This window comes from Oreochromis aureus, linkage group 11 (genome assembly GCF_013358895.1).
Source record: "Oreochromis aureus strain Israel breed Guangdong linkage group 11, ZZ_aureus, whole genome shotgun sequence".
NCBI lineage: Eukaryota > Metazoa > Chordata > Actinopteri > Cichliformes > Cichlidae > Oreochromis > Oreochromis aureus.
In genome coordinates, this window is record NC_052952.1 from 29,818,113 (window position 1) to 29,844,776 (window position 26,664).

At 37.2% G+C, this 26,664-nt stretch overlaps 1 protein-coding gene across 2 annotated transcripts in view; it reads left to right on the forward strand.

Moving 5' to 3' along the window:
- LOC120442676 (C-type lectin domain family 4 member G-like) overlaps positions 1-25,446 on the forward strand; it is a 90,345-nt gene extending 64,899 nt beyond the window's left edge. Inside the window, exons 2-9 of one of the 2 annotated variants that reach the window (XM_039619652.1) lie at positions 4,086-4,300; positions 8,648-8,768; positions 9,096-9,170; positions 23,976-24,062; positions 24,472-24,666; positions 24,752-24,915; positions 25,058-25,170; positions 25,290-25,446. In XM_039619652.1, the coding sequence (XP_039475586.1) occupies positions 8,702-8,768; positions 9,096-9,170; positions 23,976-24,062; positions 24,472-24,666; positions 24,752-24,915; positions 25,058-25,170; positions 25,290-25,416 (828 nt within the window). In that variant the 5' untranslated portion in view covers positions 4,086-4,300; positions 8,648-8,701 and the 3' untranslated portion in view covers positions 25,417-25,446. Of the gene's footprint in view, positions 1-4,085; positions 4,301-8,647; positions 8,769-9,095; positions 9,171-21,016; positions 21,263-21,594; positions 21,673-23,975; positions 24,063-24,471; positions 24,667-24,751; positions 24,916-25,057; positions 25,171-25,289 lie in introns of those variants that run through there. The other variant, XM_039619653.1, reaches the window with a different exon arrangement.
- Positions 25,447-26,664: the final 1,218 nt, after the last annotated feature.

The following is a 26,664-nucleotide window of genomic DNA, read 5'->3' on the forward strand; positions in this document are numbered from 1 at the left end:
AACAACATGAATGTGCAAATGACAGCGCAAGATGAATATAAAATAAAATACCATTAAAGTACAATAAACATTTTTCTATTTTAAAATGAAAATAATATAAGCTAAACCACAGGATGAGTAAAATTTATGTTCACATATCACATATGCCTGTGATCAGAGTCTTTATTATCTTCAAAACTTCTCCTTTTTGCCTATTTTAGAAAAGTTGGTCAAAATTTGCCTTGATCCATCTGGATAGGTATCCACTGGCTCGGGCTAACGCTTTTGTCATCCTAACATGACGTGAGAATTAATCAACCTATCAGATGGTTATAGATGTCACTCACTGATGATTATGAATTGATTATACCACAAACACAAGCTAAAGCTTCCTTATCATTTCAGTTTAGCTTTGTTTATATACTACATCAGGGGTGTCCAAACTTTTTTCACTGAGGGCCACATACATAAAAATATAGGAGGGGCTGGGCCACTTACTAGAAATTAGGTATATAACCTTAACTGTAGTGTATTAAAGTTAGAAAAATCATTTAAAAGTGGTCAAATGTGTTATATTGTTGAATATAATTAAAGACAAAACTGCCTTCATCACAGTTTTCCATAAATGGATCTTTATTGATTTATTCAGAAAAAGCTTTGGTAGCTCATTCTCAGAACAGCAGCAGATTTCTTCTTAGACAGAAGATTTACAGCACAGAGAAAAAACAATAAAGGGGAAAATGGGACGGGTACATTTCAAGCTTGTTATTTAAGTTCTTAGGCTTAGCAACACACCTATTAACGTTCGTTTGAAACGATTATCAACATTAACAGACTGAACTGGACTTAATAACAGGAGTGCATATAATTTTAGTAAATTATTCTGGTGAGTATCAGCTGCGCTGGGTATGTAAATCGGGCCATCCAGCCACGGTGCTGATCGTACGCCACTCGTGCCAAAAATCCGGACAAATGTCACTTGATCAAGGAGCAGATCTGCATCAGATGAGATCAGCTGAGTTTGCGTGTGCGTGCGCTGTGCACAGCGGTGTGTACTCTGTGTGTTAACAAGAAAAACGCATATAAGAAAGTGGTGCGCAAAAGCAGGGTAGTGACAGAATTGATGCGCATTATTGATATTTGAAGCATGTGTACCTGCACATGCATGCTTATTAACACACGGGTACTGTGGAATATATTTTTTACTCACCTAAAGTGCTCGTGCTCGATCGTCCACGTCCACTCCCCGCAAAAAAAAAAAAAAAAAAATAGCAGCTGTGCGGTGTCTGTGGCATCAGTGCTCGGATGGCATGCGATGGAGTAAAAATCAAAAGCACAGCTTTATCAGACAGTTGCAGTTTAATGTTGGCTGACGAGTCTTCAATGCCTCGCACAACTGTATTTCTGGACATGCTGACGTTGTTGAAGTCCTGCACTTTTTTCGGGCACATTATTTCGGTGACTTTAATGAGGCCGTGTTTTATGAGGTCTCCATCTGAAAAAGGCTTGCCGTGTCTTGCGATGAGTTGGGCGACCTCATAGCTGCTATTGGAGCCTTTTCCTGGACAATTTGAGCAAGAAAAAAATACTGTTGCTGACCCCGCAGGATAGCTACCCTTTGCTTTAATTTCTGCTCTCGCTCAGCACCAGTGTAGGATGCATAGGCCTGATGTTTGGTTTCATAATGACGTCGTACATTATACTCTTTCATAACTGCCACAGTTTCAGTGCAGATCAAACAGACACACTTCCCCTTTAATTCTTTGATCTGAAATTTTCTGCACTCACTTTCTACCTTTCGCTTCTTTGGTTCTGCCATGTTTAGTAACTTGGGGTAAATTTCTTCTGTGATTGTCCTTTTTGGTAGAGCAACTGCCTTGATCATCAGTAGCTCCCCCTGGTGTTAAAACCAAGAAGTGCAATACACTCAAGCAAAAGTTGAAGTGCGGGCCGTTTTCTATTCTATTTATAAAATTACTTGAGGGCCAATTAAAAATGGACCGCGGGCCGGACTCTGGACACCCCTGTACTACATTTAATGTTTAACCAGTAAACACATGGAGCTCATCTAGCTACAAATGAACACAAGTGATTTTAATTCTCTCCAAACATACTGAGGCTGAGCTTGAAACTCAGGGGGTCCTACTGGCTGTGAGGCCCTATGCATCCATTGAGCCCACACATGGCATGAAAGAGCTCTGCGTGCCCTCTTCCTATGAGGCAATGAATTACATGATACAACAAAAGCTACTAAGGAAGCTTAAAGAAACACAATAAGAAGCTCAAATGGTTTACCTGATCTCAAAACTCCCCAGATTCAAATCCAATCATGCATCTGCAAGTTGTGCCAGAATAAGCCTGATTCATTAAAATGGACTACATGCATAAAGGCTAATTTTCAACATGGAGTCCTGCTCTCAAAAACTGGCAGAGATAAAACACTGTGTGTGAAGCTGGATTTAAGAAGTAAGTGCTTAAAGTTAAAGTTTTTAGAACATATTTAGCACCATCTTGTGTCAGGTTGGTTGGTTGTGATAAATAGACCTACATTACACACTGTTGTACTGTCTCTTTGCAGCAATGAGTTTTATGTTAATAAACTGGATATACTGTCCACTTTCACCCTAAAGCAATAAATGGTTCTTCATTGTTTGGCTGGCTGTACTGATATGGGAAAATCCAGCTGTTAACTGTAATGTTCGGGTTTGTAAAGCACTATAAATGAGGATTGTGTGGAGGAGAGCTTGTTTGAGTCCCATCAGCATGTGGGCAGGAAAAATAGATTGATGTGTGCAATGGACAAAAAAACAGAGGCTTTGAGGAAGAGATGCAGCACTGTTTGGAGACATTTTCTTCCACACATCATCTCACTGTCTGGATTACATTACAAGTGAGGAAAAGCAAAGCCCAAATGTGAGTGATGGAGAGCGTAATGTGCACATTTTTTCCCCTCTGCGAACACGTTGATGGATGTCAGGATTCCCTATCATGCTTTGATTTTCCCATTTCAGTGCAGCTAACAAAACAAAGAACCACTTACAGCTTGAGAGACAGAGGGTAAAAGTGACCTCAGCCAACCAACCTGATGATGTCACGCTCTGTACTGACACAAGATGGTGCTAAACATGCTCTAAAAACTGCATCTTAAATCCAGCTCCACACATAGTGTTACATTGATTCAGGTTATTGAGAGCAGGGCTCCATGGTGTAAATCTGGGCTTATACATGTAGTGTTTCATGTCCACTTTAAGGTCCCATTCAATAACACACAGGGCTCAGATGATCAGCTACAAATATCCTGGATTATGACATACACTACGAGAGATCCAGGGTCAATCACCAAAGAGCTGTTTGGGTGGTATTAGGTTGATAGCACCTTGTTTGATTAGCAGATATCTTAGTACAGACCTAGCATTGATTTACTTTTGTGTTTATTTTCTTCAAGCTGATAGGGGCAGGAAAAATATTTGATAAAATCCAATTGAGGCGATTCATAATTCTTTCTGGATTTGGATTTATCTTTCAGAAGTATTGTCTGAAGTACTGTATCTGTATTCTGATATTTTTATGTTGGTGATAGTTATTGTAATAAATCTATGTTTTAGTGTTAGGCTGTTATATTTAACGGAATGTCACATTGTTGTTTATTTTTATCTTTTTGACAAGTTTTCATGAAGCAAAGAACAACAGTATTTAAGCTGCTGTAAGAAAGGTGAAGGCTGACAATCATCCACTAAAATAATACCTGCAACAATAGAAATTTTACTAAAAAGGTCTAAAAAGCAGGTTACTTTATTTATTTATTTTAGCACATTTTAGTTTAGATGTGCTTTTGCTTGATTTCCAGCTAATCTGTCATGATCCGAGCGAGTGTTGGGTTTGTCTCCTGGCCCACTGTGTGTCCCTGGGTCCACCCTGAGGCGTAGCTCAGGTAATCTCCTTCGCCTGTGGTGCATTAGCTGCAATCAAGAGGCTGCATTTAAACCCAGTGTCGTCACCTCTCCTTTGCCAGTCCGACAGCTACCAATGGTGGTAACAAGTTGCATCTCTCTGTGTTTCCTTTCAGGTCGATGTTTTGCCTTACCTAACTCTCCTTGTGTTCTCAGTTTTTGACTCATCAGTTATACTGTAAGCACCCAGCTTCCAGCCAGAAATCTCACCCACCACTGAACCTTGCCGTCTAAACTTGGATTCTCTTCACCTCTACTGCCTGCCCTCCTGCCTGCTGACTGTGCTGGAAACACTAAACCTCAGGTTGGACAAATACTCAGCTGCTCAGTCTTCAATACCCTCCCCAAGCTGGAAATCAGCTTCACTGCATGTAAGCAGTCAAGATCTGTGTTGTAAATAATGTGAGTCTGATTCACTGAGTATGTTGTGTCTGCATCTGGGTACTTTCCTTGTGTTGGCCTCTGGGCCGTTTGTGACGTAATCTTAAGATGTTGCCTGGGCTTCTTGTTTTCAGTCATACTCAGTAGCATTGATGACATGTGCTTGATTCCCAAACAGAGACCTGTGTGACATGTTTTGAATGTGCAGAAGATTTTTTTTAACCTGAGCAGAAATATTTGTGAAGCATATTTAGGCTATTAAAAGCCGCAAGGATATATATTGTTTTATGAATAAGTGACACATACATGTTTAAGCAGGTAACGTCTCCTGACAAAGAAGCCAAAGTCTCCTAATATCAGACAAACCTTATTTATTTGTGAACACCTGGCTATTATGTGGTAACTGTGTGATGCTATCATGTGGACCAAAATCTCTGAAAAAATGTTTGCAGCACTTTGTTGAATCTACTCCAAAAAAGGCAAAAGGTGGTTCAGCCTGGTACTAGCACAGTGTATGTAATACATTTTCCAGTGAGTGTATATGTAACACAAAGTGTTGCAAAATGGGGCAACTTACTTTTTCCAGTCAAAAGCAGAAGTTGGTACAAGAAACAGAAGTCACGGAGTTAAGAAACAGTAACTTCTTGTATTATGATGCTCTGTGGCTTTAATACTGGGGCATCTCTGAGTAGAGTTCACAAAAGGCTCAACAGAAAGACAAAATAACAATGACAGAGAATGATATTAAGTACACTTCTTTTGTAGTTAAAACGAACAGTAAGTCCAAATCAAGAAATGCATATACAGGGAGACAACTTCATCAGTTTTGGAAGCCACTGAGGTCAACCTCAGACACATATGTGTGGATGAGTATTTTACACATACCACCTTAACATTGTGACCAAAAGACAGCTAGCAGATGTTGCAGCGATGAAGATGCCAAAAGTAGAAGAGAAGATGTCAAGTTGTCAGGATCTGCAAGATTTGAATTAAATTGAATTGTTCTGAATTCCTTTATTGTCATTGTACACAATACAAAGAGATTCAAAGGCAGTACTGACCATTTATGCTGTACTGACCAACTCAGCAACACTAAAAGGCCTGAAGACAACAGAAGACAACTAAAGTGCATCATAGAATTGTCTATGAAGGTTCTCAGACATCCAGGTCATGTTAATCTAAGAAGCTTGGGAAGAAAAGAGACAGGACTTCTTTAAATTTCTTGAGGACGTTTTTTCTTTCCAAGCTCTGAAAAAAGCTTGAAAATGCATTACAGAATTATTTCCATGGTCAAGAAAAACAGTTTAACATCTACACATAAAGAAATTCTTGGCAATGCAGGTGTATAACTGTCAAAGTCTACAAACAAGATACACCTTGATGAATAGAAAAACTGTAATGAAGCAGAATGTGGCTCAAATGCCGGACTTGTAAGGGAGAAATGTACTCAAAAAGTAGCTTCATACTGTTACTTGTAAGAATGCAAAGTATACACAAATGAGAGCAAGCACTAGAAAAGACAGCACAAAGAAACACACACCCATGAGAGGAGACTCAGATAATAAATGCAATACAGGTAATGAGGGAGGAGGAAACAGTAATGAGACAAGGGAAGTAAAATTTAAAACAAAGCACTAGAGACAAGACAACAGCCTATCAAAATAAAAGAGTAAGTATAATCAAAACTGAGTCAGCGACTCAACCATATTAATTTGACACAGCGACAAAAAAAGACAAACACGGGAAAGACTGGAGGAGAAGAAGGAACACAAAAGGAACTAGCAGAGACCTATCAACAAAACCAAAACACAGACTAAAGGCATGAAATATCAAAAACTCATAAATAGAAGGGAACCATTAATAAAAGAATAAAGCCTGATCATAATCCCCTTTTGACAACAAATAATGAATACACAAAAATTAATACCCTGGTTCCAAGACCCGGGAACTGTAATAAATACACAACGTTTACACTCAAGATGAGGAAGCTAAGATTAGGCTTTGCAATAAAAGATCTAAAAGACCCTGCACAGTTCTATGAGAAGACCACGTGAGGGTCATCTCATGATAAACCTCTTGAACATGAACCTGTTCAATGTGACATATAAAAGAAATCCAAATGTAGATCATAGCATTGCATTCGCAGGAGGGTGATAACATAATACATACAAATATCCAAAGAATTGGAATTTATAATAAATGTTTTTTACAAAGATATATGTTGATAATTGTTGATAAATTGTTGATAAACAGTAATTTCTAATGTATGTTTCATGAATATTTTTGCCTCTTTATTGACCACTGCTGTTCATGAAGTGCAAGTCCCAAGGAACTCGGAAGAAATGTTGTTTATGTACATAGAGAGTGCATTTTTAAATCAGGTTTTTATCTGTTTGAATCCTGCAGTCAAAATTCAGACTATTGTATATTTTTACTGTCTGTCAATTTGAGCAATCTGTCTTCAGCATGCACACTGCTTGTAACTGCAAGGTTATCTTTCCTTTCACGTCTGCTGAGGCAGATGGCGTGGAGTGGAGAGAGTGTAGATCCAAATGCAGACTATGGAGGTGCATATTAGCAAAAAGCGAGCCTTTATTTTGGGCTGCACAAAACATTAAAAACAAAAGGTGACAGGACTGCGATAAACTAACAAAAACCTAAACTGGGGAAAGCTAAACATAAAGACACGAGGTGCATAGAAAACAATATAGAAACCTAAAACACAAAACCTGAAACCAGGAAAGAGGAAACTAAGACCTGAAAAGAACGGGAGACTTGGGAAACATGTGGAACTTAACCAGACAACCCAACAACGAACCGAGGAAAACACACAATATATACACTGAGGGTAATGAGGGAATCTGCAACAGGGCAGCACAGCTGGACCTAAACTGATATAATCAGAGACAGGAAGGAAGCAAAACAGAATACACAATTATCACAACAGAATTATTACAGTAAAACAAGAAACTAGAGACACACGCTGAGACATGGACTTGACATAGGGGCCGGGAAAGAGCAGACATGAAAACATAACTGACTCAACGTGACACCTGTAACACATGGAGGCACAGTAACAAAACCTAAGAACTAGAATTCACAAAAATATAACCAGTAACTAAATCAAAGAATATTAATGATCAAAAACATAAACACTGGCTCACCAGACCTAGAAACATGACACATTACAATACATTCATTGCTACATTATTAGTTACAACTCTTCAACCACCCCTTTTGTCTTACTTCTCTCTATCACCTTTTCTATCCCTTTGAAGAAGTGAGGCTCCATAAATGCTAAAGAGATAAGTATTATTTCTCAGTTGGAGTGAATAGATATGAGAAAATAAACTGTAGAAAACTAAACAGAAGAAAGTAGAAGAGAAATAAAAATTTAACATAAACCAGTCACACACTCCAGGGCCTGATCAACCCTGGCAGGGCCTCCTTGGATGAGGGTGTCTCTATAATAATTGAAACATAAACCAGGTCCACACACTGACCATGGATGGCAGATTAGCTCGGGTAAAGGCGAAAAGGCACACAACAATGTGTGCTGCTGGTAAAGGGGCTGCTTTCCTCATAACAGGAGTGATTCTCAAGATTCTTGCCATTTAAAGCAATGCATTATCACTACAACATCTAGTCCTTTTACTGAATGGATGTGCAGCTGACAAATCTCAAGCAACTGTGTAATGCCATCATGGGGATCAAGATATCAACACCTTGTTCAATCAAAACACGAGAAAGTGCTTTTGTTAACTACAAGCCTCATTCACCCAGTCACACACAGGTTCATATAAGCTTTTTTCAATATCTAAGTGTCTTGTATGACACCACACAGTCACACTCCAGTGGATGCATTGGGGTAACTTGGGGATCAGTATCATGTCCAGAATGGAGAAGACGGGGATCAATTTAACTTTACTTTATGCAATGAGCTACCACAGCTGCCCCAGTACACCACAGAGTGTATCTAGTAGAATTTCTGGTGAATGCAAATATACAGTGACTTGGTCAAACTCATGTGCTCTATCCTGAGATAATCTCAGTCCCTAAAATGATAATGTCTTTATGCGAACAGTTATTAAATAATATGCTATGTTTTGACTTTAACATATTTTTGATGTTGTGATTCTGCTTTGCAAATCTATAGAAATCACTTTCCAGTATGTACACTGCCTCCACTATATATTCACAACTTTGAGGTTCATACTGATCATGACATGCATGCAATTATTTTCTCACCCATAAGCAGAAGTTGGCAATAGAAACAGACATGACACGTGAGAAGATTCAACCTTGTCTCTTATTTTGCTTCTCTGTGGCTCTTATAGAGGGTTATTTCTCTCTCTAGAAGTTACACGAAGCTCAACAGAAAGTCTGTAAGGATGGCAGAGGAGGAAGTTAACTATGCCACAGTCAAATTCAAAGAAAAGAAACATTCCCAATCAAAAGGTAAGTTTTTCCAATGCACTGCATCAAGAAAATACATTCTAAGCTACTTTTGATGAATATAATTGCAAATTTACTCAATGTTGATTTGTTTTAAACAGTAACAGTGACTTTAAAAAATATCAGTAGAAATCAGCAAATAAGATCTTGAGCTAAGTAGGATTTTTACACTGATATTTTAAGAGCTTGGTGCCTGAACCACTTCAGCTAGTGGCTTGGGGATCTGACTTGAATGTGTCCCAGATGCCTCTTAGGTGAGGTGTTTCTGGCATGAAACCCTGTTTGTTGTATGATAACTTATGAATGCCAGTTAATTTTTAAACCTTTCAGTTAAAAAGGAGGAAACTGTTTATGATGAAGTGGAGGTGAAAAATGAAGCAAAGGAACAAACTCTGGACACAAACGGTGAGTTGAAAAAAAGAAAACACAAATCCACTGTAAACAAATGTCCAATACAGTGAAAATTTCTAAAACTGTCAGTACAAGAAGGTGTGACGAGTACTGATCAGTTTGAGTGTCTTTCAAACTGGAACATTTCCCTAACAGGGATTTAATGAAGAGACATGAAGCATCCTGAGTTTTACAATTAGATTCAAACAGTGAACGTTCTCCTCTTACAATCATTTTTACCAAAGTTTTGAAGGACAAGTGGTATTTAACAGTTTAATATTAAAATGCTTTTATCATTCATGCTCATAATAGTTAGGAGATGCTCCTTATAAGGTTTACATTCCAAAAGATAGAGAACAGCATGAGTTACATTGTGTAAATGCGCATTTCAAAGCTGATATGTAGCTTCAGCTGTTTCAGACACTCAAATGAAGTTTAAAATACCATCATTTGAGACAGCGAGACAAAAAGGAAATGTTGGACTTATAAATAGCAACATTGAATAATCAATGAACCAATAATCAAGTAGATAAAACAATATATTTCTGTTATTTAGATTTTTACGCCAGACAAGAAGAACGTTTACTTCAGTTTCGTTGCCCTACATGAATAAAATACGTTTTTCCATGGTACAATATGCGTTTTAAAGTGGACACAGACTCCCTTCTCTCTAAACAAAAAAAAAAAAAAAAAAAAGGAGAGAAAAAAAGCGATTATAGATTTAGCACTGTTTACAAATCTGGATTTAAGAAATAAGTGTTTAAAGATTTTAGAGCATGTTTAGCGCCATCTTGTGCCAGCATAGAACATGATGTCACTGGGTTGGTTGCTGCAAAGTCGTGTCAGTAGGGTTCATAATTCACGGTCGTCACTTATACTAGTTCCCGTAAGAGCTCCGCAAGCATGTTTGAATAAAAAAATGACAAAACTGCATTTTTGGTCATTAGTTTTCAAAAATACATTGAGCTACAACAGTTTATATATCATAGTGAGGTATGTGTATTTCAGTCTTTGTACATTCATAAGTCATATATTCAAAGGTTTGTTTTAACTGCAAGACTCTTACATTTTTTTTTTTTTTTTTTAAGTTTCCACTTTAAAAGAATAAATATTTTGTCATTTAAGGCACTTTTAAAGATGTCTAGAAAGGACAGAATGAGAGTGACAGGTGACTATCAATGATGACAGAATAATGTTTCATTGCACTAGCATTTGGGTAAACGCATTCTCTTGGTAAACACATTACACATACAGCAATAATAATAATAAACTGTCTTGTTTTTGTGTAACAGTGGCAGAAATTTCTCTTTCTCACATGTTAAGAAATCTGCGAAATTAGAAGAAATCCAAACGTTCTCTTGTTTCATATTATAGTAAGAAACGTTACTGGTTAATTTCACAGTCAGCTAACTAGTGACCAATAACTCAGCAGAAAACAAGGACACTAGAACTAAAACCATTTATAATGGTTGCTCCCAACCCTGTCAGCAATGAGCTTTATGTTAAAAACAAAACAAAGCAAGGATATACTGACCACCTTTGCTCCATCTCTGAAGAAGTAGTTATTTAGTTGTTTGCTAGTTAGCGATCAGCACTTTATTTATGCACTTAAATGTTCTCTCTTTCCCAAAGCACATGCAGACAGTTTATGGCAGAACTGATTACTACACTGAAAAAAAGGGATTGGCCAACTCTTGGATTTACGTAAACATCTTGCGTGTATTTAACATAAGTGCCTCATGCTTTAAAGTTAAGTGTATAGTGTAGAAACTACATGATATGCAGAGAGGCTAGATTAAATTGTTCATATCATGTTCGAGTGAAGTAAGTCAATAACTTTCAGTCTCATACGCTTTGGATCGTGGTTTCAGGAAGACATCCATCTCAGTCAAATCGAGCAAATTGGGTGGTTGTTACATTAAAAAAGTCTAACTTGTAATTTAAACACAATAATATCATGTTTCTATAAACGTAATTAAATCATGAAGGATCTGTATGAAATTCAACAACTTAATTTGTTCTTGTTGAGATGACATGATACAATCTAGTAAGAGTGGTTAGTTGCTGAACTCATGAAATTCACAAGATCGCACGAGATGTCAAACTGCAGGAAAATCACTGGAGTTATAAGAGGCAGACAATTATACACACACAGCACGTGTATGCTATTGCTATTTATTGTGGTTTAACCTGTCAAGGACAAAAACGTACAAAAGAATTCTGCATCAAGCCTTGAAATCATAGCTTTCCTGCTTTCGTTAAGTCTGGATTGGTGGCATGGTGGTTAGTGCTGTTGCTTTACAGTAAGAAGATCCTGGGTTCAAATCCACAGTCTGGCTAGTTTGCACTGGTTTCTCTCTGGGTATTCTAGTTTCTTCCCACAGTTAAAAGTCATGCAGTTGTTAGAGTTAGGTTAATTGGTGATTCTAAATTACCTGTCAATGTAAGTGCAAATGGTTGTTTGTGATAGACTTATGAGTTGTCCAGGGTGTACCCTGCCTTGTAACCTATCACTTCAGGGTTATTTCCCAGCCCCCCCTGCAACCAGGATAAAGGGGAGGATGGTAGTTGTTGTACATCCATTCAATTTTTATGGTAACCAGGATCTAGACTTTGTTGAACATTATATAATATGAAGAGAACATGTAGTATTTAAGTGACCAAGTAGTATTGGGGTAAAAGTTATTGAATAGTGTTGAAATAAAATGACAAAATTGTGAAGGATTAAAATATTCCAAGAGCTCAACTTACTTCATCTAAACATGTTTCAATCACGTTTTATGAACACAGAATGCACAGGTTTATTGAATATGAAAAAGTTGTGTTGATTGAACTCAATTGTTTAAGTTTCTGCCAAAGCAAAACATTTGTGTGCAACCGATGTCCACTATTGAATCAAGTAAATCCAACATGGCCTTTTTTTCAGTGTATATGCGCATCACAGCATAAATGTAACTAAGTTTCTCACTGAAGTGTGAGCGGGAATCCTAACATCCATCAGCATGTCCACAGGGAAAAGATTCCCTACAAGATTGACTGACACACTTTTTGGTAACCTTAATTTCTTATTTTGATTTAGAAATCGTTATCTCACATTATCTCAAACGAAGTCCGATTGTAAACAGTTTTTTTCATGCTGACATGCTGTCAGGATGTCAGGACTTCCAATCATGTTCGACATAAAACATGCCAGGGGCTGCCACAAAGAGTTTTTTAAGACTGTTTTTTGTTTGTTTGTTTGTTTTAGTGTCCTTGTTTTCTACTGAGATCACTTCTGTCACTATTTTCTAACATAAACTAATGTAAGTCTATTAACAACAACCAAGCAGTTCAGTGATGTTACGTTCTGTACTGGCACAAGATCCCGCTAAACATGTTCTTAAAAACTAAAACTTTAAACAGTTATTTCTTGTCAGTTATTGCTTTGGCTTCACAGACACTGTTAAATCTATTATAGTTTTTTACATAAGGGCTCCATGGTGTAAATTAGCTCCAATAAATGTGTTCATGTCCACTTTTAAATTATATGAAATTTTTATCAAGTCTTCACTAACTCAAGACTATAAATATTTTTCCAGACAAGACATCAGACAGAACTACGAGCAGACATCGCCACTATAAACAGTTGGCTTGTTGTTTGGGAATCATTTGTGTCATGTTGGTGTTTGGCATCATAGCAGCCACTGTCTACCGTAAGTATGAAAAAGATCATTTCATGTATAAAAGATGTGTTTATTATTATTAGTGGTAGTAGTAGTGGTGGTGTTGTTGTTGTTGTTGTTATACAAATTCCGCATTTCTTGATCAGGACAATTTTAACTACAATTTTTGAAATGTTTTGTTACTCAGAAAACTGTTTTATTTTTAGAGGCAACCTCTGACAACAATATTTTGACAGACACTTAGAAAATATTCTATAACAACAATGAATGCAGCCAAAGTGGATTTGAAGACATTCTACAAGGACTCACACCTGCAGTCACAGTACAGCCCTTATGCTGACACAAATTCAAAACAAATATATACTTTTTATAGTCAGAGTATTTATATGAAAATACAGTGTGAAATACATGAATGCATGGCTCGAAATAATGAATAATTAAATGCCAGATATCGGCAGTGATAAAAGACAGAGTATGGGGTTTGTGGTTTACTTCTTTTTGTTCTTTATTTAAAATTAATCTGACAAATCTGAAAAGCACAAAGATAGGTATTAAAGGTGCCCCAAAGAACCATTTCCTGATGGTTCTTTGGGGCACCTTTAAAGGTTCCACTGAAAGAAATGGTTCTTCAAAGAACCATTGTTTGAAAGGTTCTTTGTGGCACTAAAAAAGCTTCTTCTATGGGATCAGTCTAAAGAACCACTTTTGGTTCCAGTTGGCACCTTTATTTTTCTGAGTGTAAAGCTTGTCAGGCTGGCTGGGAATACTTTGAGGCCAGATGCTATGCAACTAATAATGCTGACCAAGGTGAATGGAAAACCTGGGTAGAAGCTCGAGAAAACTGCAGGGGAAAGATTTCAGATTTAGTTGTTGTGATGTTGTGTAATGAAAAAGAAAAGGTAAAGAAAACTGAGAAAACCGTGGGACTATTACAGACTTGTGTGTCTTTGGTTGGTTGGTTGATTCAAGGCGACCTGTGTAAAAGCAGGATTCAAATGCGAGGCTCCAAATGACAACAGCATATATATATAATGGATACTGAACATAGGGCAAAAGGGTCAACATATTTGGGAAAGTCCAGTCTCCTTGAGGCTTCCACTGTCATGGTCCTGGGTCAGTGACCCAGTGTTTGAGTTTTTGTATCATTATTGTACTTTGATTGTTTATCTTTTCTAGTCTTTTGGTTTCTGTTTCTGTGTTCCATGGTTGCTGTTCGCTCCTAGTCAAGTCCATGTCTGTTATGTTTCCTGTTTTACTTTGAAAGTGTGTATCCTATGTAAATGTATTGAGTTTTGCTTTCCCTGTCTCGTCTTGTCAATTACTCCCAGCTGTGTTCTCCTTCTGTGTCTCATTCCCTCATTATCCCTCTGTGTATTTAAGCCTTGTGTTTGCCTCTGTTAGTTGCTGGTTTGGCTGTGTTATTTCCCTCCGTCAACCTGTGTACTTCCCTGCGTGGTTTCCCCAAGTCTCCCTGCATCTCCTTTTCAGGTCTGTTATTAGTTGTTTCCAGTTTAGGCTTTCCTCAGGTTCTGTTTCATGCCCTCTGCGTTTCTGTTTATTTCACCTCCCTAATAAACTCACTCACATCTGAAAGCTGCCTGCATCTTGGGTCCTCCATTAAATTCCACACGGCTCATCCCACAAGCTGTGACATCCGCAAAATCCAGAGAGAATCCAAACACTCCCAAATCCAAACTAGAATCAGCTCACTCAGGCAATCTCCACGCAAACCTGGTCATAGGGGCACAAAGGTAAGAATTTCTTAGCGAACAGTTTTCACAGCAACAAGAATAGGAGCCGGGCTTCACTAAGTGTTTCATTCAGTGATATCTGATCTTCTGCTGCTTTTTGCACTCGATGATCAGAAGAAGTTTCAAGATTGTCACCAAAAATGACCATCTACCAGAAATCTAATATCTATTTAAATATGTGTGAGTTCTGGGGCAAATCTAGGTTCAAACTTTTAGGAGGGCTCGGCTCCCAGTTTTAACCTCCCCTCCTACAAGGGCCTGATGTCCACTTAAGAGGACATTATAATGCCACTGTTCTATCGAAAGTTAAAAGTAATGTCCTCATATGTGAATCTCATTTTTCTCAGAAACAAAAGCATGTTTAAAAAAAAATAAATAAATAAATCAGGTAATTCGTTGTTTTGTTTGTTTTTACATTCATCGGGTCCCAATCAGCCCAAATAGCAAAGCGAAATTAAAAATGCATGCCATGAAAGAGTTTGGGTCTTAGCAGGATAATGTCATGCATGCATGCTTTGTAATTAATATTAATTGAATATGCTGCCTGCAAATGTCCTCAACTCTATTCGCATTTGTAAACTTCAGTTCAATTGGATAAATGTTACTTTCAAATGCAACCTAATTACTTGGATGACCTATTGTGGTGTTTAAGAATAATTCAGAGTGAATAATCAGAGATTTCAATCTAATCCATCCATTTTAGCGAATCAAAGGCTCAGTCGTTAAAGAACTATTTGTGATCGATAAGATGAGAAACGCGCACAACATTATTTCAGTCTCTTAACCACATAGAGGCAGTCCATCATCAGACACTGGAAAATCACCTTGCCACTTCATAGACCTGTACACAAAGCAAACTGGTATTAAAGTTATTTTATATTAAGGTTTTTGCATTCATAAAAAACCCTCCCTCTAATATGCAGACTGAGCACAGAGCAACACGCACCCCAGTTTCACAAGAGGAGAATAGATTTGTAGTCTATCACATCAATGTGGTGGCAGCCATCCTGTTCAAGCCAGAGTGACACAATATGAATTCTGTAAAATGCTGCCAGTCATACTGATATGCTCTAGAAAGTCCACTGGCAGTTTTTTTTATGGAAAGCACACAAAGCATCAATCTTTGGAATACTCCAAGGACACTAAATCAAAACTGCACCTAAACATTAAAATTACATTTTACATTACATAAACTTCAAAGACACCTACTTTACACACACATGTAAAGGAAGCACTGAAAACATGTGGTTATCCTAACTGGGCATTCATAAAGTCAGCAAAGAGGCACAGAAAAGAAGATCAGACACCAGCGAGGGAGGATAAGAAAGACAGACGCAACAACATTGTCATCCCCTATGTAGCCGGTGTATCAGAGAAACTCAGGAGAGTTTTCTCCAAGCACGACATCCCAGTGTACTTCAGACCCAGCAACACACTCAGACACAAACTGGTTCACCCGAAAGACAAAACTCCAAAACACAGACTGAACAACGTGGTGTATGCTGTACAGTGCAGCGAGGAATGCCCAGACCTCTACATTGGAGAGACCAAACAGCCACTTCACAAGCGCATGGCACAACATAGAAGAGCCACCTCCACAGGACAAGACTCAGCAGTCCACCTGCATCTTAAGGATAAAGGTCACTCTTTCGAGGATGCCAATGTTCACATATTGGACAGAGAGGACAGATGGTTTGAAAGAGGAGTGAAAGAGGCCATCTATGTCCACGGTGAGCGACCATCTTTGAACAGAGGCGGTGGTTTACGACACCAACTGTCTGCCATCTATAATCCAGTTTTGAGTTCCCTCCCCAGACGCCTTAACGCCCACTCACATCCTGGGCCATCTGACCTCAGGAAATCACATGATAGGGTGGGGCCAGGTTTCACAATGAGCTCACCCGAAACCCTGGCTGATTAGGTCCCACACCCGCTTTCACACCTTGGCGCATGTGATTAGAGGATCACCAGGGGGTCCTTTGTCCCTCCTTGGGGGGATACTCCCACTGGGTTTAAATCTGGGACTCTCGGCCATTTGACCTTAGAACTGAAGAAGCTTCTCGGATGAGAGGTGAAACGTCTTCAAGCAACTCAAAGAAGTCCAGACGCTTTTCTTTGCAAACTCCTTTGACTACGATGACCTGGATGACTGAGAACCTTCACAGACACACCTACTTTACAAGTTTTTAGATTAATTTTACTTTTACAAAAAGGAAGAAATTCTAAAAGGCTATCAGAAGTTAATTAAACTTAATTATAGTTAATTGAACTATTTTGCTTTGTCTTTGTGAAAAATGGAGATATTATTTATGTTTATGAAAGTTCACAATTAATAATTATAGCAGAAGTTTTACTGTGCACAGAATATGACTGCTGGCACCAGCATTCAGGGCAACACAGACTAAGAGCTAAAGTGGAACTCGGCTGTTTTTCATTTGTGTCACCGAAGGAGGTTTCTTTAGTTCAGGGCAGTTTGTATACTGAGTTTCTGTTCCTTCACATCAAAGAAGGCTGTTGTCTGAAGTATCGGTATTCCGGTATTTTTGTGGTGTTATATATCTGTATTTGACCGTATTCTTTGCCTTAGTGGATTTTATTAAATCAAATTATTGTCACAATATTGTGGAATTTTGACAAAAGTTTTTAATCAAGCCAAGAACAACACTGTTCAAGCTGCTCTAACATGTTTAATCAAGATGGGGAAGATGGTTGTTCACATCAACCACAGAGAGAAGTTCAGCTTATTTGGAGAGTCTAATGTTGTGCATGTAATGCATACTGTGTGTGTGTGTGTGTGTGTGTGTGTGTGTGTGTGTGTGTGTGTGTGTGTGTGTGTGTGTGTGTGTGGCCAAAAGCAGAAGTTGGCAAAAATGAAACGTATGACAGTGTTTAAAAACAACAGTCAAGAACTTCTTCATATTATATTCATATCTGTGACTTCAATGCTTTGTATTTCTCTGTATTGATCATCTGTCCACATTTTCTTTCTGCTTTTCATGCAGTGCCTGCTGGACCACCACCATATGTGCAAATAGACTAAAAAACATACTAACAAATTGTTGCATTAAACAGGAAAAGTGTGTGTTCATTTTAATGGTCTCAAGTCAATGAAAGGCATTACCAAGAAACATAAGATGAGATAAACTTTTATTAGTCCCACACATGGGAAATTTTTTTGGTGCACATAAAATAAACAGTTGATAACAGAAGTAAATGAGAACAAGCTGCACACACTCCCAATGAGTTAAAACTGCTGAATATATATCCTGTTACACCAGCGCTGTGAAAACAAAACAAAACTCTATGAACTTGCCTACCATCTATATCAGTAAAAAGCAGAAGTTGGTAGAAGCAATGAAAATAAAAGGTGTGGAAACAGCTTTTTTATGATTCTCTTTAGTTTTAACACAATGCAATTTCTTTTTTTCTTTTTTCTTTTTTTTTTTGCACAAGTTACAAGAAGCTCAGCAAAAAGACTTTAACAATGGCAGAGCAGAGGTTTAACAATGGATCAGTCATTTTAAAAGCTAAAAAGCGATCCCAGTCAGAAGGTAAGCTTGAGCTTTTCAATATCAAGTTATTTAAGTTTGTGGAGCTTCCCCACTTGAAAGGGACTGATACATCTGCTGTAGGTGTTTAACTGGATTTGACCAGGCAGATTTTTTTTTTTTTTGCTCTTCAATCCTCCTTTCAGCCATAGATCAAAACCCTTTAAATATAATCCGAAAAGATACAAAACCATGTTTGTTATCACACATCTGTCGTGGGCAATCCAACCCTTATTAACTATTAACTATTAATTAAATGTTAAGAACAAATTTAAAAAGGGAAATACCTAAACATGCTTATATATGCAACAGGCCTACAATGAGCTATCAGGACCTGCAGTAAATACAAATTATGGCTTAAAAACCAGACCATGGAATGTCACTGGGTGATCTAAACGTTGGACCAAGATTGTTGGTGGGTCTTGTTTCCTGTTTTGGCCCAATGGTTTTGGTTTCACCCCACACAAATGGAGGAGCAGTGTTATCCGCCTCTTGATCCCAATCCTCAGTCATGTTTGGGTTAACCCAAGTGCTGACTGGGACATGCCAGTTACAAGGTCCATTTGAACTTGAACTTCTACTGTAATTTATAAATTTCTTTCATTAAATAAAGGTAAAATGTTCATTTCTATCACAACTACAAACACATCAATAGCAGTGTATAAGCTTTGTAGCACAATATTTACTTGAGTATTTTTAAAATGCTCAAATTAGGTAATCTTAAGCATTCTACACACAATGTATTATTATCAGCAAAAGATATTTTCAAACTCAAGCTGTAGATCATGTAGATGAACATCACAATTAATAATTATAGGAGATCTTTTACTGTACAAAGAATTTGGCTGCTGACACTAACATCTTTATGTTTTTATCATTTCAAGCATTTTTTTTTTCTTGTGCTGTTTTTTTTTTCTGCAATATTAGTAAATGCAAAACCTGCCTAAACCAAGATAAGTAAGATGATGAGCTTCCTAAAAGTGCTTCCACAAAAGACAGTTTTTCTCTTGATAATGCAAGGTGAGGATCTAAACCTCAAAAAATGAAATAAAATATCAAATAGAAGTGACCTCAGCAACCTGAATCTCCTGCCAGACGGCAGCAGTTTAAGCTCCCTGTGTCCTGGGTGTGTGCAATCCTGTAAGATGCTGCATGCCTTCTTGAGAAAGCGAGTTCTATACAGGTGCTTCAGGGAGGGAAGAGGATGACCAATGATTTTTTTGGGCCATAATGACCCTTTGGTAGTGCCTTGTTATGTGCCATAGTGCAGCTAGAGAACCACAGAGAGAAACAGTATTTCAGCACACTCTTAATGGACCAATGGTAGAAGACGGTCAGCAGCTCCTTCTTCAGGTTGAGTGTTTTTTAGAGGATTCTCAGAAAATGGAGACGCAGTTCGGCCTTCTTTACAACTTCCAAGGTGTCCGAGCTCTATTGGAGGTCTGTGTCTATGTGCACACCCAGAAACTTGAAGCTGGACACCCTTTCTGATACCAAAACTGCTGGATATCCGACTTCCTTGTACCACCTGCAGCTGCATCAGAGACTTTCTCTTGGACTGTGGACATAGAGTTAGAGTAGGTCCCTGTCTTTCCTGAGCACTCAGCCTTAACACCGGTTCTCCACAAGGCTGTGTACTAAGTCCCCTACTGTACACTCTGCATACATATAACTGTGTCAGTACCCACCCAGACAATGCAGTCATTAAGTTCGCAGATGATACTATTGTGGTGGGGCTCATCTCTCGGGGCAAATAGAGAGCATGCAGAGCTGAGGTTCAGAGGCCGTCGGATTGGTGTGCAGACAAAAACGTGGACCTTAATACCACCAAGATGAAAGAGCTGGTAATCGAATTCAGAAGGAGTATGTCAGAGCTGCAATTTTTGATTTAAGTAATTAATAATTCATTTTGAAATATTGATTAGTGTTTTTATTCTAAATTAAATTATACAAGAATAACTTACTTGATTCTATTTATGTTTAAATAAATAGAATAATTTAAAAATTCGTAAATGAACATTTACAAATGCAAATTTTATTACACAATATTATTATTTGAGCGCAGGACTATTTTTTTCTCTTGTGGTTCTCCATAAAAATAGCACAAAGTATGTGGAAGTAGTTAAATGTCAAATGTGTGGAACACTATTTTGTGAATGCTAGCTTGAATTTACATTTAAATGCTGTATAACATTCACACAATAATGTTCCTGTTCCTCTTTATTATTCTAGTTGCTTCTGCATGTTTTTGTGGCTTTTAACCGCTTCCACATACTTTGTGCTAATTTCATGAAGGACAACAAGAGTCTCGCACATCGAAATAAAGAATCCTGTGCTTTACAGCATTAACACAACTAAATCTAAAGTTGACTAAGCACACTAAAGTTATCATGATTTTAATGGTGAGAGCTGCTCCACATGGTTTAAAAAGTCTCTTATTTGCCTTGACACATCGATTCTCTTCCCCACAAGCATCAACATTTTGTGATTTTTTTTTTTTTTTTTCATGAAAAACAGGGAGCATGGGAGTTGGTTTCCTTATATATATCTACATTTCTAAATGCAATGAGTTGATGCCTTGTGATTGGCTTATTAGTTCTGTGTGGTGTGGGGAATTCACATCATGGATTTCCAGCTGGCAAATCTGCAGCAAGTGTAAGATGCTATCATAATAATAATAATCTCAGGAATATTTCTTGGACCTTGTTGAAGAATTAAGGGAGTTATAAAGGCAAAGCCAATGTCATCTCAGTACAATCAATTTGTGCCTAATAAAGTGTCCAGTGAGTGTATATGTCAAAAGCAGAGGTTAGTTAGAAGAGACAGAGTTACACTGATGAAGCAGCAGTTTATTATGATGCTCTGTGGTGTTTCTCAATGTGCAAGTCACAAGAAGTGTCGAGTCACTGATACATAAGAACTACCTGTCTTCAGTTTGAAGCCATAAATGGAATCAACTTAGATTCTCAGGCAAAAGCAGAAGCTGGTACAAGACAGACTGGGCACTGAGGAAGTTAATTATGTTCTATGGTTTAAACACAGTGCTATTGCTCAGTGTACAAGTCCCAAAAAACTCAGCAGCAGGGCGGTAACTACGGCAGAGGAGAAGGTCATATTAAGAACTAACAAATGAACACAATCAGCAGGTAAGCTAAGCTTTTCAAATGCAGTGTATCAAAAAAGATTTTCTAAAACTCAGGGCCATTGATGTCAATCAAAGTCTGCATCTCTGTGTGATTACTGTTTCAAGTCATGTTGGTTTAGGTGATGTTTTCTTCAGTAATAATAAACAGTAAAAAAGACTGTAAGCAAATCCAGTGGGTCAGATACTGAGATATGTGCTGTCACATAAAAGACAAACTTTCCCTGTACAATCCAAGGCGAAGTTCCAGAGAAAAAAGACATTTTTGACCCAAAGTCTATGGAAATTGTAGTTGTTTGAAAGGTACTTAACTCCAATTACCCTTTAAACTCTCAGTAAAACAGGACAAGGAAGCTGCACATGAAGAAATGAAGGTTGAAAATAAAGCAAGTCAACAAACTCCTGATTCAAATGGTGAGTTGTAAAAAAAAAAAAAAAAAACAACAAATATCAAATAAAATTATCCTGTGTTAACACAACTGGGATCATTAGTCTGCCTGCCCATCGATCACACATATTGGTTCTTCTGCTCTGGATACGATCATCTGATATTACTTTGTGCGTCGTATGAAAAACATGAGATCCATAATTATTGGAGCTTATTCAGATCGTGGGCTTTGTATTTCACATTTACACTCTTTCAAATATGTAATTTCCCCAGAGTGTATTTGATAAGCTCTTCAACCTTAATTATTTCTTGAGTTGTAATGATCTAATAAAAAAACAGACAATGTGTATAACTACATAAAATTAGAGTTTAGACCAGAAAACATAGAACTAAACCAGCAGGAAATGTGGTTGTAGGGAGGAGGGTGACATTCTAGTCAGTCTTTAGCAAGCCCCAGTCAACATGAGTGTAACACTCGTTACCAGAACCTCAGCATGACACACACTCAGAGACCGTTGGATGAGTTTGAGTGCACTTTTATTAACAGTGTTGAGAGCTGGAGGCTCTGTGGAATCTGTAGCTTCAGCTCAGCTCTTGTCTGCCTCTGCTCCTCCAGCCCTCAGCAGCTACTAGAAATAGGGAAGTCTTGGTTAGCATGATGACAATCAGCTGTGCCAGCCGGGCTTGCTTGGCACTGTCCTGTGAACCCACTTCTCCACCCTCCCCCGCAGCTTTGCCTCAAACCACACCCTGCTACAATGACACACATTCTCATTGATATTTTGATACACCTGCCATTTCCTACACCAAGGCATCATTTCATACCAAGACCTTTATTTTGTGAAAGACAGATAAGATTTGTAAATCTAAAATTAAAGCTCTCAAGTTGACCCAAGCAATTTAAACCTACAGAAATAATGTTAAAACATTTTATTTTAATTTAGGAAACACAGTTCTTCAATACGAAACATGACAAAATTCTCTCCCCTCCCTCTTAAAGAAAGAGAAAGAAACTCGACCTCTGTCCAGAAGAATATGAAATTATAATAAAAATTGAGGGCAAAGCAGAACAGAAGATGAAAAGAAATCAAAAAATAATTAAAATACAATAAACAATCTTGTCTTGGTGCATGCTCAATCATCCATATAAGGAAATCCAAGAAACGTTATTCTGTTCATCTGGACGTCGCGTTTTCATTGGGAGAAACGTTTCATTACTCATCCAAGTGACTTCTTCATTCTCAGCTGAATGCAGGTTTCTACAACCTCATAAGCTGAACATTTGCATAATGACTGAAACTAGCACCACTGACTAACAATGGGCCGTGAGGTCAGTGTCACGTTCATTAATATGCAAACTGTAATGACAACTGATCATTGATGAAACCATGGTCAGACATGCAGTCAGCTGAGATTGATCGGGGAGATATTGTAGCACAGACTTCTGTGTTTTACTTTAGTTTTCCTTCTTCAAGCTGAAACTGCAGGAAAGATCTCTGTTAAAACAGCATTTATAACTTTTGACTGCCGTTTGTGCATCAAGGTGTTGCACTAATGGATTTACTACTTAGAGGAAACTGTGGTAGTTGAATTAAAATGGAATTGTGTCTATAATCAGATCTGCCTTCAACATTATGTTTAATTGCCCTACATGAACATTACAAATTCTTGACATGGATTTTTCATAAAACAGTTATGAATAAATTACCAGATGTCAGTCATGTTTTTGTTCATCTCTGTTCCTGGACTCTGTAAAGCAATTCTTACCAAAGGCCATTTGTGCACAGAGTATTTAAAATAGAACAGGGAAAGGAATGAAATTTCTAAAACTGTGTAACCTTTGACTGAAAATAAATAAAAATATTGTACAATGGAATCCAAGTTTTTGACCATGTTTCTGAATTTTAGGGTTTTTCAAACAACATTTTTTAAGATGTAATATCTCCCACAAAGATACAAAACACAGAAATGACAAAAGCTGTCACTGACCCTGAGTTTTTTATTCTGAGTTTTCAGTTTTTGTACTTACATTTTTTTTTTTTTTTCTGTATATATAGTGTTCTGAGTTTGGGGGGTCTGTATTACATTTAACAAGGTTTAGCCTTAGTTTTGCCTTCAGGTTTTCTGATTTAGTTTTCTTTGTGATTATAGGTCTGGTCTAAAGTTAAATCATTTTTTTCTGCCTCCAATAGGTATTTTGTGGTTGTACATAACAGAACAATGCTTAAATAATTAGGGATCTTTGACACATTTCATTTTATTCTAAAGACTTTAAAACTATGAATATATTTTGGTTGTTGAAATAACTTTTTTTTTTTTTTTTTGCTAGATAAGAAGTCGTCTTGTAATAAATCTTTTCCATCACTAGCAACATGCTGGGGAATTCTAATACTAATCATGGTCCTTCGCATCTACAGTGAGTATAACTTTAAAACTTACACTTTAATGTGAGGTGTGTAAACGCAAAGTAGTGTGATGTTTTATAAGATAAGATGACCTTTATTAGTCCCACGCATGGGAAATTTGTTTTGTTACAGCAGTGGACAGTGCAAAGTTGCATAGAAAAATTAGAGAAAAACACTGGAATAAGATATCAACAAGATACTGTACACAATAGAAGAGAATAAAATAAAATACTATATACAATCGAATAAAACAGAATACAAATGCTATATACAATATGAGTATAATACAACAATGCCAGAAAGAGTATATTTGATTGTGTGTTGTTTTTAACAGTTCTTGTTGCATTAATTTATAGGAAACATGTAAATATATTCAAACCACTTAAAAAAAACTAACTGCTGTCCTTTGTAACCTTATAGTCTCCACAGTTTCAGAAAAACAGATCACAAACTTGACTGCAGAGACACAGATGCTCAGAAAGAAAAATGAGGAGCTGGAGACAGAGAAGAAAAACCTAACAGAACAAATACAACAGATGATGACATCATGGAATGACTTCAATGTTAGTCGAGCTCAGTGGAGCATTGATGCCTACTGTCCCAAGGACAAGAACAGTATGTTCCAAATATATTAGTACAAAAATACCAAATGTAACATAAATATGCAGTAATGTTTATTAATTGATCTCCATCCTTGCAGACCGAAGGTGTAATGTTTGTCAGGCTGGCTGGCTTCCCTTCCAGTCAGGCTGCTATGGAATTAATGATGCTGGTCGTCCTGAGCAGAAAACCTGGGAAGGTGCTCGAGAAGACTGTATAGGAAAGATTTCAGATTTGGCTGTTGTGAATAATGAAACAGAAAAGGTAATGAGAAACCAGCAGGACTCTAAATCTAATCTAAAAATAATTTGTGCCACAACGTTTTAGGAACAATATTTATTATATATTATTTTGATATGATATGTGATCTATTTAATATCTCTGAAAACTTTCTTTCTATTCCCAGAGTTATATCAGTGATAAAAGCTGGAACATTCAAGGAATCAAAGGATACTGGATTGGTCTGAGAGTCGAAGGTGGGAACTGGAAGTGGGTGGATGGAAGGAATCTGACTAACAGGTAAGAGACACTTTGAATCAAAAATCATTTTGAATATTTTGAAAATTTGGGATAAATTAATTATGTCTTATTTTATATCAATATTGATTCCCCTTCATCAAACCTGTGATTTTTCTTAGTACCTGGATCCCAGGGTCTCCTACTGATGGTCAGTGTGCAATCTCTGTCCAAAATCAAGGATTTAAATCCGTGAACTGTAGTGAGAAGAACGCATGGATCTGTAAGAAGAAAGCTTTAACTCTTTGAATACTGCAGTAAAACATCACAAGACTCCTGCATGTTCTGAAAATATAATATTAATAATGATGTTCATATCAGTAAAAATATAAGTAAATATATAAATATATTAAAATATGAAGACTGCTTTATGATTTTTGTATATTTAAAAAATATGTAATTAAAAGTATTTTAATTTTACTTAGAAAGAAAAAAAAGAAAGTAAATTGTTGAAACTGTTTGCCATATTGCCAAATAATTGCCGTATTGTTACCGACTTTTTCTTTTTAACGATGTTTTAAACAAACGTTGTAGCTTCAACAACAGTGTTCAAACTGCTGTAACATGTTTAATCAAGATGAGGAAGAAGGAGAGCTGGCCTCTACATTTGGACTGTCAACATCAGCCACAGAGCAGCAGAGAAGAACAGGAAGTCCAGCTTATTAAATGAGTCTCATGCTTTGTATTGTATTTATATATTCTTTGTCAAATCAGTTTTTCAACATTGTTATTATAATTTGTTTGTTTTTAATAATTTTTGTTTTCTTTCAGTGTCAGATTTTCCAAATTAGATTCAATTACTTTTCAGTGGCTCTATAGTTTAGTTGCTAACACATTCAATTAGCAATTGGAGGTTCACTGGTTTGATTCCTGCAGGAGATGCAAATTCCCCTTGGGCTCACATCAAGGAGAGCTTGTGATCTACTATACTAGCAAATCAAACATGCAACCCTTGTGACAGGGGAGCAGCTGAAAGTAACATACAGATTCAGTTATTTTCAGAGAAAATTTACTCTTTTAGGTTTAGAAGTTATTAACTTGAATTTAGTTTCTATTAGGTTCAATGCTAATTGCAGGTCCTTGTTTTCAATTATCGTCTGTAACCTTATTAAAATGTGCTTGATTCCTAAAATTCATTTTGAAAAACGATTTGAAATTTTACTGAAGTACATCTGATCTATTAAAAGCCTGGAGGATATAAATGAATGATTTAACATGTGACCCATATACAATTGAACAGTTAACAACCCCGAACGAAAGAACCAAGGTCACCCACAGGAATAACAGACACAAGTGTTGATTCAATAAATGCCCTCACATCTAACCAAACACTATATCATACCTCTCACTGTATCATACACAAAGAAGTGAGAGGCGATGTTCATCCAAAACATGATCTAAAATGGAAATTCTTTTGAAACACTAAACATATTGCTTATTGAGGTGCATGTGAATTTTATTATAAATGTGTTTTAAATGTAAAAAGAAAAGAGCAGT